This window comes from Physeter macrocephalus, chromosome 13 (assembly GCF_002837175.3).
Source record: "Physeter macrocephalus isolate SW-GA chromosome 13, ASM283717v5, whole genome shotgun sequence".
Classification (NCBI taxonomy): Eukaryota; Metazoa; Chordata; class Mammalia; order Artiodactyla; family Physeteridae; genus Physeter; species Physeter macrocephalus.
Window position 1 is genome coordinate 7813587 of NC_041226.1, and position 12779 is coordinate 7826365.

Sequence of the window (12779 nt, forward strand, 5' to 3'; positions counted from 1 at the left end):
CTGTCGAATCTGAATGAGATCCTTGCCGGGTAGAGTAATCTTGGTTGTAGGTTCTTCCCTTTCATCACTTTAAATATATTGTGCCACTTCCTTCTGGCTTGTAGAATTTCTGCTGAGAAATCAGCTGTTAACCTTATGGGTGTTCCCTTGTATGTTATTTGTCATTTTTTCCCTTGTTGGTTTCGATAATTTTTTTTTGTCTTTAATTTTTGCGAATTTGATTACTATGTTTCTTGGCATGTTTCTCCTTGGGTTTATCCTGCCTGGGACTCTCTGCCCTTCCTGGACTTTGGTGGTTATTTCCTTTACCATGTTAGGGAAGTTTTTGAGTATAATCTCTTCAAATGTTTTCTTGGGTCCTTTCTCTCTCTCTCTCATCTCCTTCTGGGACCCTTATAATGCAAATGTTGTTGTGTTTAATGTTGTCCCAGAGGTCTCTTAGGCTGTCTTCATTTCTTTTCATTCTGTTTTCTTTATTCTGTTACACAGCGGTGAATTTCACCATTCTGTCTCCCAGGTCATTTATCCATTCTTCTGCCTCAGTTACTCTGTTATTGATTCCTTCCTAGTGTATTTTTCATTTCAGTTATTGTATTGTTCATCTCTGTTTGTTTGTTGTTTAATTCTTCTAGGTGTTTGTTCTTTAATTCTTCTAGGTCTTTGCTAAACATTTCTTGCACCTTCTCAATCTTTGCCTCGATTCGTTTTTCAAGGTCCTAGATCATCTTCGCTATCATTATTCGAATTCTTTTTCTGGAAGGTTGCCTATCTCCACTTCATTTAGTTGTTTTTCTGGGTTTTTGTCTTGTTCCTTCATCTGGTACAAAGTCCTCTCCCTTTTCGTTTTGTCTGTCTTTCTGTGAATGTGGTTTTCCTTCCACAGGCTGCAGAATTGTAGTTCTTGCTTCTGCTGTCTGCCCTCTGGTGGATGAGGCTATCCTCCACTGATACTTTTCTAAAAAGCATTTTTATTTTTGAAATTATTCCTTGGCTTGAATGATGTGTAAAGTTTATACAGCGGGAAACAATAGCATAACTAGTTTTTTAAAGTGAATCTGTGAGCCCCAGTTTCCTAGGAAGTGGTTGTCACAGAGTCATGGATTCTTAGATTTGGGAAAGACTTGCTTGAAAGTGTTTTACAACATCCCTGTGAAGTGGTGATTCACTCAGCTTAAAGTTCTCCTTTATCTTGTTTTCCTTGTATTTTAAATCCATATCTAAACCACTGTTAACAATTACTTTTCCCTTACACTGAGCTCCAGTTTCATAATTTCAACTTTACTAAATGTGATTCTACTCCATGGGTCTACACTCAAAACGTTGTACGATTGACAGTGTTTATATTTTTGTTCCATTACAGATTATTTACTTTAATATAAAATAGTATTTTGTTGGCAACTTTTATTTAAAAAGTGGCACTGTTCCGGGCTTCCCTGGTGGCACAGTGGTTGCGCGTCCGCCTGCCGATGCAGGGGAACCGGGTTCGCGCCCTGGTCTGGGAGGATCCCATGTGCCGCGGAGCGGCTGGGCCCGTGAGCCATGGCCAATGAGCCTGCGCGTCCGGAGCCTGTGCTCCGCAACGGGAGAGGCCGCAACAGAGGGAGGCCCGCATACCACAAAAAAATAAAAAATAAAAAAAATAAATAAAATAAATAAAAAAAATAAAAAGTGGCACTGTTCTCAGTTGGTGATGTATTCTTGGCAGTTGAAAGCAATAAGAATGTATGGGGTTCTTTTGTCCTTGTTAAGTAATGGCACAATGGATCTGTGTTTTATTTAAATATTTTCTTGGTATAATGCTCACATATTTGTTTCAAGTTGTGCGTAGACTAAGAACTTAGGTTTTCGAGCTCTTGTCAATATATTTAAGTAATAGCTATCTCTATTACAAGTTTTGATAAATGTGCTTACAAATGAGTCTACTGGGAAGACTGGTCCTATTGCCAGTTTTTGCCCTCTCTCCACAAATTTGCTAGATCTTTAAATAAATTTAGGTATTTTGTTTTCACTTCAAGATTACAATTTCAGAATATGTTTAACATAAGATATATAGTTCTCAAAATATACTTAATATGCATACATCTTATAAAAATTGTCTATTAACTTTTTTTTTTCCAGGGTTCATTGAAAAATCCTTAGTGATATTGACATGTTTCAAGTGACATAAATTAGCCAGTGACTCGGAATGATGGATTCCCCGAAGATTGGAAATGGTTTGCCAGTGATTGGACCAGGGACTGATATAGGGATATCTTCACTCCACATGGTGGGGTATTTGGGAAAAGTTAGTGAACTTATTTTTTGCCTCAGTGCAAAGTTGATTTTTTTCTCTCCTATTTTTAAGACTTAAATTTGGTTTTAATTTTACCAGTTAATTTTTTAAAAATTGTATCTTCCACGGAAATCTTAGAGTAATGGCGAAAGATTGTTCTCTGTTTACCTCTCTATGTTTTATTGATATGTAAAAGTAGAAATAAAACATAGACCGTATAGTTTACTATTTGAAAATGTTGAACGTATTTTCAGTGACAGTTGACATTACTTTTTTTCTTGCAGATAAAACTGATGCTATTTTTAACACTTAATTTAATATTTAAAACTGGAATATATTCTTTTTGGAACAATAGCTGTATTAAAGCCTATATGCATTTCTTTTATTTTCTGTCTTTAAGATATCTTGCCAGGACACTTCTAGGTAAAAATTGTACATTTTTTTTCTGGTTACTTTTCCATTTAACTTTTTTTAATTTGATACAATCTAGGAATGTCTATATTTTAATTTATTTTTTTTCTCTTTTAGAATTATGATTCATCTAAAGTACCGTCAGATGGGTATTGCCCCGCTTGTAGGACGAAGGGAAAGTTAAAAGCCTTAAAGACTTACCGAATTAGTTTTCAAGAATCTGTCTTTTTGTGTGAGGATCTGCAGGTAAAGTATTAATCTTAGATGGTATTGAAGTTTTTGCCTTTTGCTTTTTTCTTCAGTGTTTAAATTTGTACTCATTTTGTAGTTTTTAGACTGTATGTTTTGAATATGTAGTTAGTCTCTAGATCTGTCTGGTATGTAGTTTTAAATATTTTATTTTGCCACTTGATTTCCTGAGTTATTACATGAAGATGTTTGTTTTTATTGTCATTAGACTTGTGAGAAGAGAGAATATATTTCAATAATTTTTTTTTAAACCTTGTGGGTGTCCTTTTAGCTGTTGTTATTCTCATGTGTTATTAACTTTGGGACTTATTGAAAAGGTTATTAATCTCTAAATATTATGTACTTAAGGCTCTAAATATCTTAGAATTATAGTAATTTGTACCCACTGGTACAACTTTTTACACAGGAGCTCGTTAAATTCCATAATACTCTATATTTTACTGTACTTGACAACTTATGAAACTGTCATATACATACTTAATTCTCAAAACTTTGCAAGGTCGGTATTCCCATGTTATGAATAAAAAAAACAGACGCAGAGGGTTTAGGAACACAACATCTTCATAAAGCAGCAGAGCAGTGATTGGAATACAGTCTTCTAATTTCAGATATGTATTATTCCAGGTAAACTAGCAGTTCATCAGAATCACTTGGAAAGCTTTTTAAAAATTTCTGGGTCTCACCTAGATGCTTATTCAATAGAGTTGGCCCAGAATTCTGTAGTTTTATAACTTTTATAAACTGTCTGATGATGAGCCAGTTTTGGAAAATACTAGACTATATTATACTGTTGGTGATAGATACTTTTGTTGGGTAACACTTAAAGAAAATTTCAGGTGTTCTTACAAATAGAAATAAATTTTTTTTTTGCATTTATGCAGTAAACATTTATTTGTGTGTCACCATGTTGGCACAGTTCCAGATGCTAGGATACAGTGAATAAAACAAAAATTTCTTGCTCTCAACAAGGCTATATTCTAGATTGGGAAAGAAAATTAAAAAGGAAAGAATACTTTTTTGTGTGAGGTAATGAAAAGTGCTGTGGAGAAAAATAAAGCCACAGGGACTGGAGTATCAGAGAGTGGGTAGTTTGCAATTTTAAATAAATAAATAAATAAATAGCTCAGAATAAAGTTGTAGAATTGTGAGCACTGGAAAGAGAGAAAAATAAAACTTACTGATTCTAGAAGAAAATTACTTTTTTCCCTCTTCTGAACAATATGTAATATTTCAGTAGAGTTCTTTAACCAAGGACTACCAGAATAGAGAAGTCTCTGTTCTCAGAACAGTGGTTTTAACTATTATGGTTAGATGTGTTTTTTGCATTTTTAGTTTTTGAAGCATTCTTTTTTAAGCAATGAGAAAAAAAAAATAACCAAGAGTTTCAAGTATATACTTTGCAAATGTAAAAAAAGAACTTTAGGGTAGTTAATTATTGATCTAGTTTTTAGAAAATGTTCTAATCATCAGTAAGAGCCCAGTGTATTTTATGAAGTACATTGGTTTACACCAGGAGTCAGCAAACTCTTTGTATTACCCACTGGCTAAGAGTGATTTTTGTTGTTGTTGTTGTTTGTAATTAAGTAGAGGTGCTGGTGGGATGTGCACACCATGAGTTTGACTCTGCTTGAGAATGGTAAAGGTTTTTAAAAAATTTTTTACCTTTAAAAAAAAAAAGTAAAAATTTTTTTAATTGTTAAGAAAACATAAAATTTACCAATTTAACCATTTTTAAGTGTGCAGTTCAGGAGAGTTTGCTGTATTCACATTGTTGTACAACATATCTCTAGAACCTTTTCATCTTGTGAAACTGAAATTCTGTACCCATTGAATAACAACTTCTCCCTGTAGCCCTGGCAACTACCATTCTACTCTGTCTCTATGAATTTGACTACTCTAGGTGCCTCATATAAGTGGAATCCTACAGTTTTTGTCCTTTTGTGATTTTACTTAGCATAATGTCCTCAAGGTTTATCCATAGTGTCGCATATGACAGGATTTCCCTTTTTAAGGCTGAATAATATTCTATTGTATGTATATACCACGTTTTCTTTATCCATTTGTTTGTCCATGGACATTTGGTTTGCTTCTACCTCTTGGCTATTGTAAATAATGCTGCAGTGAATATGGGTGTGCAAATATCTCTTTGAGGTTTTGTTTTCAATTCTTTTGGATGATTCTGAATACAAAACTACTGCTATTGATTTTTAAAGTGTTCTCTGTCTTCTGGCATGTGGTAGGACTAAGGAAATAATCTCAAGGTATAAAGCTGAGGGTCAAGTTGTTAGTTGATGGTGACCGCACAGCTAGTTGGTAACAGAAAAATCAAGAACTTGTCCTGTTAAATTACAGAATTTCAAAGTAAGTACAATACTATGCATATAGTGTTTGCTTGTATAGAAAATGCTATACTTTAAATGAGAGCATTTCAGTTAGTTGTTGCTGTGAAGTGAACCATCTCAAAACTTAGTCACCAAAGGAACTTAATGGCTTCACTTATGATTCTGTGGGTTGACAAGGCAGTTCTTACACTTCACATACTGTTGGCTGGGACAGCTAAAATGTGCACATGGCAGGCTGTGGATGCTAGCTGCCAGCTGGGAACTCAACTCAGGTAGTCAGCCAGGATCTCACTTCTTTTCCATGAGGGTCTCTCGGTGAGGCTAATTGGGATTCTTACAGTGTGATGGCTGGGACTCAGAAAGGTTGTTCAGAAAGAGGGGTCCAAGAGGGCAAGCCCAATAAGCCAGTGCTTATGAAGCATGTGCATCCTGGTTGCTAATGTCCCATTAAAGCTAGTCACGTGGCCAAGCCTGAGGCTGTGTGGCAGGGGGCTGCCTGTACAAGGGCATGAGTATCTGGAGGTATAGTTCTTTAGTTCACTAGAGGCCACCAAGGGAGCAATCTACCATACTGGTGTAGAAGAAAAAGCATATTTTAAATGAGGGCACAGGGTATGTAGATTTCTTGCATCTGTCTTATAAACTATTTTACTAGTTTTCAAATTTAGGGAAAATTCATTGATTATTTTAGTGATTTGTTTACTTTTGATATTTGCCTGAAATTGAGTTCATGCATGGTGAAGTTATTAAAATTCAGCCAGTTTGATTCTTAGACCCAAGATGGGTGTAAAATTGATATGCTGATGTGCTCTCAGATTAATACTCAGTTTCAAAACAGAGACAATACAGATTACTCTGTGCGACTTTTTTGGTTTGAAAATACTTTTCTAGTTTTTAATGCTATGCAGTGTACCTGTCTTAAAAAGAATAATACACTCATAAAATGTTGGAATTTTTAATTCACTCAACATTAGATTCTTTTTTTTTTTTTTTTTTTTTTTTTTTTTGGCCTCTCCCGTTGCGGAGCACAGGCTTCGGACGCACAGGCCCAGCGGTCATGGCTCACGGGCCCAGCCGCTCCGTGGCATGTGGGATCTTCCCGGACCGGGGCATGAACCTGTATCCCCTGCATCGGCAGGCGGACTCTCAACCACTGCGCCACCAGGGAAGCCCTGAGGATGAAATTTTTGATTAAATAGCTGTTTATCCCTGGTTCCTTCAAATTTAGATTGATAATATTATATACCCTCTCATGTCAAATTAATGCTAAAATTTTATACGTATTTTTCATGATATAGAATCTGTGAAGTTAAAGCTTGAGCTTATTTGAATTTTTAGTTTTTGTTATTTTTTTCTTTCTAGTGCATCTATCCCTTGGGCTCTAAATCACTTAATAACTTAATTACTCCTGATTTGGAAGATTGTCACACTCCAAATAAGCCTCAAAAAAGAAAGATCGTGGAAACCAACTATAAAGATTCACCTCTTTTAGCAAATTCCAAAAGGACTAAAAATCATAGTGGTATTGATGGTGAACAAGTTTTGAACAGTAAACGTAATGAAGAAGAGTATGATGAAACCTCATCAGACTTACCTGGTTTACTACACAGTGGTCAACAGAATCCAATTAGGACAACTGATTCCTTGGAGCAGAATGAGATTTTGGAAGCTGATATTGTTGACATGGCTGCTGAAGAAGATGCTACTATGGTTGATGTTTCTGGAACTGGAGGGACTTCCCCTCAAAATGAAGGCTGCACATCTGAACTGGAAATGCTGTTGGAGAGCAAGCATACCTCATTTTGCCAGACTTCATGTGTCCAGTGGAAAAACGCACATGCTCTCTGTTGGTTAGACTGTATCCTGTCAGCATTGGTGCACTTGGAAGGGCTGAAAAACACTGTGACTGACCTATGCTCTAAAGAGGAGTCTGTGTTCGGTCGGTTGTTTACCCGGTATAATCAAGCCAATGAGTTTCTGCACATCAGTCAGTTGGATGGAGTTAAAGGTTAGTAATAACATTTTATTTCTCTTTAATTTTTAAAGAGGTTAATGTTGAACGTTGTCTCGTAGCACGTGAAAAGATGCCATCAGTAGCTTTTGTTTTACATAGAACCTCGGAGCAAGGAGCCCAGGGACCGAGTCTGTCATGAAGCTTGAGTGAACACCAGTTGTGTTATCATGACTGCCCCAAAGGCAGTCTTGTTCAAAAACTAAGAGTACAGAGTAAAGAGGCTATGGCTGTATCTTAGCTGTCAGGGTAATGGTGGTCCAGCAAAGTACATAGAGTCCATCAAAGTACAACTTTCAGTTTTTGAGTTGCCGTAAAGCAGAATAAAGAAGTAAATACAAACCATCCATAATCCCACAACTCCCCCAAAATCTCTTTTCACAGAGAGGGCTATATTTTTATTTTCTATAAAATAGGATACCCATGAACCCAAGATAAATTAAAATATTTCCAGTGACTTACATCTACCTATGTGTTCCTCCACATCCGATCATCTACTTCCCCCAAAGTTAATCATTATCCTGAAATGTGTTATATCGTTTCTTGTTTTTAATAGTTTTTCCTACATATATATGACTAAGCAATATATTGCCTAATTTAACGTTTTGAACTTTATGAAAAAAAGACATACTGTACAGTTTCTTCTGGGACTTTCTTTTCTTTTTATAAAGATTTATCTTTGCTGCTGCTTGTATTTGTGTTTCATTGATTTTTGTTGCTATATAATATTTCCAGTTCGTAAGTATATCAGTTTGTAAGTACATAAGTGTATTTATTCATCTGTCATTGGGTTGTTTTTTGCAATTGTAAATACTGCTGCTGTGACTATTCTTAGGCAAGTCTCCTGGGGTACAAGAGTTTTTCTTGGATATACCATAGGATAGGCTCTGAGTTCAGATTTACTAGATAAGGGCCAATCGTTTTCCAAAGTGGTTGTACCAGTCTACTCCCATTAGCAATGTAGAAGACATCTTCCTAATCCATATTTCCTCCCTTGGTTATTTTCACACCTGGTGATTTTTGCAATTTGAATGGTATAAAATGGTTTGTGGTCTTGATTTGCTTTTCCCAGATTTTAAAGAGGTTAAACAGCTCTTCGTATGTAGATTGACCCTCTGTTCCCTCTGTGAAGCCTGTTTGTGTCTTATCCCTGTTTGTTGTATTGTCATGTTCTTATTGATTTGTGTGAGTTTTTATATGTCCTTGTTGCTATATTTATTCAGACAGGTTACTGAATCTCCCAGTTTGTATCTCATGTTTCTACTTTTTTAAAGATATCTTTTGATGACAGAAATTGTTAATCTTTCCTTTTATAGCTAGTAATGTCTGTGGTTTTTTTTTTTTTTTTTTTTGGTATGCGGGCCTCCCTCTGTTGTGGCCTCTCCCGTTGCGGGGCACAGGCTCTGGACGCGCAAGCCCAGCGGCCATGGCCCACGGGCCCAGCCGCTCCGTGGCATGTGGGATCCTCCCAGACCGGGGCGCAAACCCGGTTCCCCTGCATCGGCAGGCGGACGCGCAACCACTGCGCCACCAGGGAAGCCCAATGTCTGTGGTTTTAAAAAGAAATGTTTCCTTTCTCCAAGATCAGAAAGTCATTTACCTCTATTTTCACTGAGAACTCAACAGAGCTTTGCTTTTTACATTGAAATTCTGAGTTCAACTGGAGGTAATTGTGTCTGGTATGTGGTAACGGTTCATTTTTTTCCATTGCATAGCCAGTTTTTCTAGCTCCACCTTTTTCCTCAATTGATCTGCCATGCCCCCTTTGTCATATAACATTCTATGTATGTGTGCAGCTGTTCCTTAACTCGCTTTTGTTTTCTTGGTCACTTTATCTGTCCCTGCACCAGTACCACACTGTTTTAATTATTAGGGCATTTTAGGTCTTGCTATCCTCATCTTTATTCAACTTGACTTTGATCATGCAGTCTTTTATATAGATCTTATACATTGTTTCCCCATTGTTGAGTATTTTTCTGTCTCTGTACCAATGCCATACTCTTTAATTATTATGGCTTTTGGGGTTTTGGTATCTGGTAGGTGGAGAATCCTAACCTTTATGCAGTTTGACTTCGATTTTGCAACATTTTACTTTATTAGTATACTCTTATACATTGTTTCCCCATTGTTAACCATTCAGGCTACTTACCATTTTTTTTTTTGCTATTATGTGTTAATACCATGGCAGATATCCCTGTATCCTTTGAATCTATTGCTGATTATACCCTAGAAGAGATGTTAAAATATTTATATAAAGAATAGCCCCCACTCGCTGCAACTAGAGAAAGCCCACGTGCAGCAACAAAGACCCAACACAGCCAAAACTAAATAAATAAAATAAATAAATTTATATTAAAAAAAAGAAGGTGATCCCCTTGGGGATCCTTTAAAAAAAAAAAAAAAAAAGAGTCTTTCTAAATGGCTTTCCGGAAGGGTTATACCAACATAATAATTCCAATTTCATATGTAGAAATAAACATCCCAGAACACTCTAATCACCTTTGCGTAGAAATGTTTAAAAAGTTGTAATTTTTTTAGATAAAAAATATTTTGTTTCAATTTGAGTTTCTTTGAGATTGAATTTTTTTGCAATTTTTAAAATTCATTTTCTCACAAGCATATTTGCTTTTGCCTTTTCTCTTTATTCCTGTTTTCTATAATTATAGAAACCCCAGTACTGAGTTGGTGACAGTTGTTTGTTGTAGAAGAACATACCTCATTCAAATTTTGACTTGAATATTAAATTAATATTAACTTTTAATTTTAATATTATATTAATTTTTTACAAGATAATTGTAGTTTTTACAATATAGTTGTAATTACATTTGTTCAAGTTACATTATCTTGGATTGTAAGTTTTTTCTTCAGCGTGGTCAAATAACAAAAATTCTGGTTAATGCTTACTTCATATTACAGAAGACTCCAGATGTTTTCATAGTGAAACATATAAGCAGAGTGTGATCAGGCTGTATGAACTATTTATTTGTAAGAGATTTGAGTGAAAAGATCTATTTGTAGCTTAAAAGTAACTAGAGTCAGATGCATATGGTGGCTTTTATTCAACATAATTTTCTTATTAATCTTAGGTAGTTTTCTGCCAGAGTAATTGCATCTTGAGGACTTTTACCCTAAAGAAACGATCAAAAACATGGACAGGTGTGTGCCCAAAGATGTTTAATATGATAGTATTTATAATAGTAAAAAAAAAACAACTTAAATGTCCAGCAATAGGGAATGGCTAATAAAACTATGGTTCAGTCAGAGTGTAATTACTAACCTGCAAATTTTTTAATGAAGCAGATTTGTGTAAAAAAAAAGCAGAATGTAGAATTGTATGAAATGTGATGATGTCATTGAAGACCCTTCAAAAGACATAGGAGGAGGAGAACATACCAAATGTTTGGGAAATAATCATGACTTTATTAAGACTCCTTATAAATTTGTCTGCTCCTGTGATCTAGTTAAGTTCAGTAAAGGTTATACAGAGAGGATTAAATGGTTAGATTTTGTCTCTAGCATAAGTAATAATTTCATGAAAAGAGAAAGCTTCAGCTGTTTCAGAGATGGGCAAAATATCTGAAAGGGTGGCTCTTTAGCTAGGCTTGTGATTATTTGGATGAGAAAGACTTGCACTGAGATTTTACTCAGACAGAATGATGTTGAGCCAGGCAGTCAGTACTAATGATATTGTGCTGTTAACACATATTGAGAGAATATATGGTATACCACAGAGAGAGGAAAAAGAATTAAGGAATTTTGTATTTTACATTTTTGTCTCTGCAAAATTTGTTGACTCTGGTAAACTTTCATTTTGGTAATGTCTTAATTGTCTGTAGAAAGAAATAGGTTGATGAGAAATTGATAATGTTCTGTATTTTATTATCAGATGGAGATTGTAAAAAACTTCCTTCTGAAATATTTGCAAAGATAGAGACCTGTCTGAATGAAGTCAGAGATGATATTTTTATTAGGCTTCAGCCTCAGCTTAGGTGTACATTAGGTAAGTAATTTATGGAATTTAACTGTATTACTCATCTACCATAAAGACATACTTATATCAAAAGGAAATATAATACTGTTTTATTACTTGGGATGATGAGATTCTTGGAATCTGATCATTTAATCACTGGTTAAATCATTCGTGGATGGAGGTGTTCTATATAAATATGCAGGCATGTGTTCCACCCCTTCAGCGCGGATGCAGTTCTCAGAACCAGCTGAATACTCACGGGATACACCATCGGTTGCTTTCCCAACACTGTCCCCCAGTAGACTGCTCCAGCGTTTTCAACCTTGACTGACTGTGCATTAAAGAAGCACCTAGGAAATTTTAAAGTAAATAACTAGTGCTGGGGGCCCATTATATAAGAATCTCAGGATGGAGTTCAAGTATCAGTAATTTTTAGAAGCCTCCATGTGATTCTTATGGACGGATGGGGTTGAGAATCTCTGGTCTGCACCAACCATAGTAATTCTATTTCCCCTGCTAGTGATTGGTTTAGGAATGGAAATATGGTACAGTTTTAGCCAATGGAATATGAGGAGATATATATATACTGATGACCTTTTGGGAAAGTTTTCTTACTTTTAAAAAGGGCATAAGAATGAGACCTGCTTTGTCCTCTATGAATTGTCTTTTGGCCTCTGGGAGCAGAGTGGAACAGGGGCGCTAGAGTCTCCAGGTCTTTATAAATTTTTTTTTGTATTGCAAAAAGGAGCTGGTAGTGATTTTTTTTTTTTGGAGGGGGTGCCTTTTATTTCTCTTTATGTTTTATTTCTCTTTATCTTTTTTTTTTTTTTTTCCTGCCACACAGCTTGTGGGATCTTAGTTCCCCGACAGGGATTGAACCCAGGGCCCCAGCAATGAAAGAGCTGAGTCCTAACCACTGGACCGCCAGGGAATTACCATATTTCTCTTTATCCTTTTTTTTTTTTAATCTATTTTTAAAAAATTTTATTTATTTATTTTATTTTTGACTGTGTTGGGTCTTCGTTGCTGCACGTGGCCTTTCTCTAGTTGCAGCGAGTGGGGGCTACTCTTCATTGCAGTGCGCGGGCTTCTCATTGAGGTGGCTTCACTTGTTGGGGAGCACGGGCTCTAGGCGCGCGGGCTTCAGTAGTTGTGGCACGTGGGCTCAGTAGTTGTGGCTCGCAGGCTCAGTAGTTGTGGTGCGTGGGCTTCTCACTGCGGTGGCTTCTCTTGTTGCGGAGCATGGGCTCTAGGCGCGCGGGCTTCAGTAGTTGTGGCTCGCGGGCTCAGTAGTTGTGGCGCACGGGCTTAGTTGCTCCGCGGCACGTGGGATCTTCCTGGACCAGGGCTTGAACCCTGCATTGGCAGGCATATTCCCAACCAGTGCACCACCAGGGAAGTCCCTCTCTTTATCCTTGTATTAACTCTTCTATTAATATTGTGTTGTAGTAGCCAAATATATGATACTCCTATTAGTATAATACTTCTGTTAAATTGTGTAAAATATCAATGCCTTCAAGTTTT

The 12779-nt window shown here is 36.3% G+C and overlaps 1 protein-coding gene across 5 annotated transcripts in view; it reads left to right on the top strand.

Annotated features, from left to right (window-relative positions):
• Nucleotides 1-12779, top strand: part of USPL1 (ubiquitin specific peptidase like 1) — a 39684-nt gene that overhangs the window by 5949 nt on the left and 20956 nt on the right. Inside the window, exons 2-5 of one of the 5 annotated variants that reach the window (XM_024125967.3) lie at nucleotides 2119-2284; nucleotides 2801-2929; nucleotides 6637-7282; nucleotides 11172-11285. In XM_024125967.3, coding sequence (XP_023981735.1) covers nucleotides 2186-2284; nucleotides 2801-2929; nucleotides 6637-7282; nucleotides 11172-11285 — 988 coding nt within the window. In that variant the 5' untranslated portion in view covers nucleotides 2119-2185. Of the gene's footprint in view, nucleotides 1-2118; nucleotides 2285-2800; nucleotides 2930-5265; nucleotides 5294-6636; nucleotides 7283-10371; nucleotides 10442-11171; nucleotides 11286-12779 lie in introns of those variants that run through there. The other 4 variants (XM_024125968.3, XM_024125969.2, XM_007123866.4 and 1 more) reach the window with 4 other exon arrangements.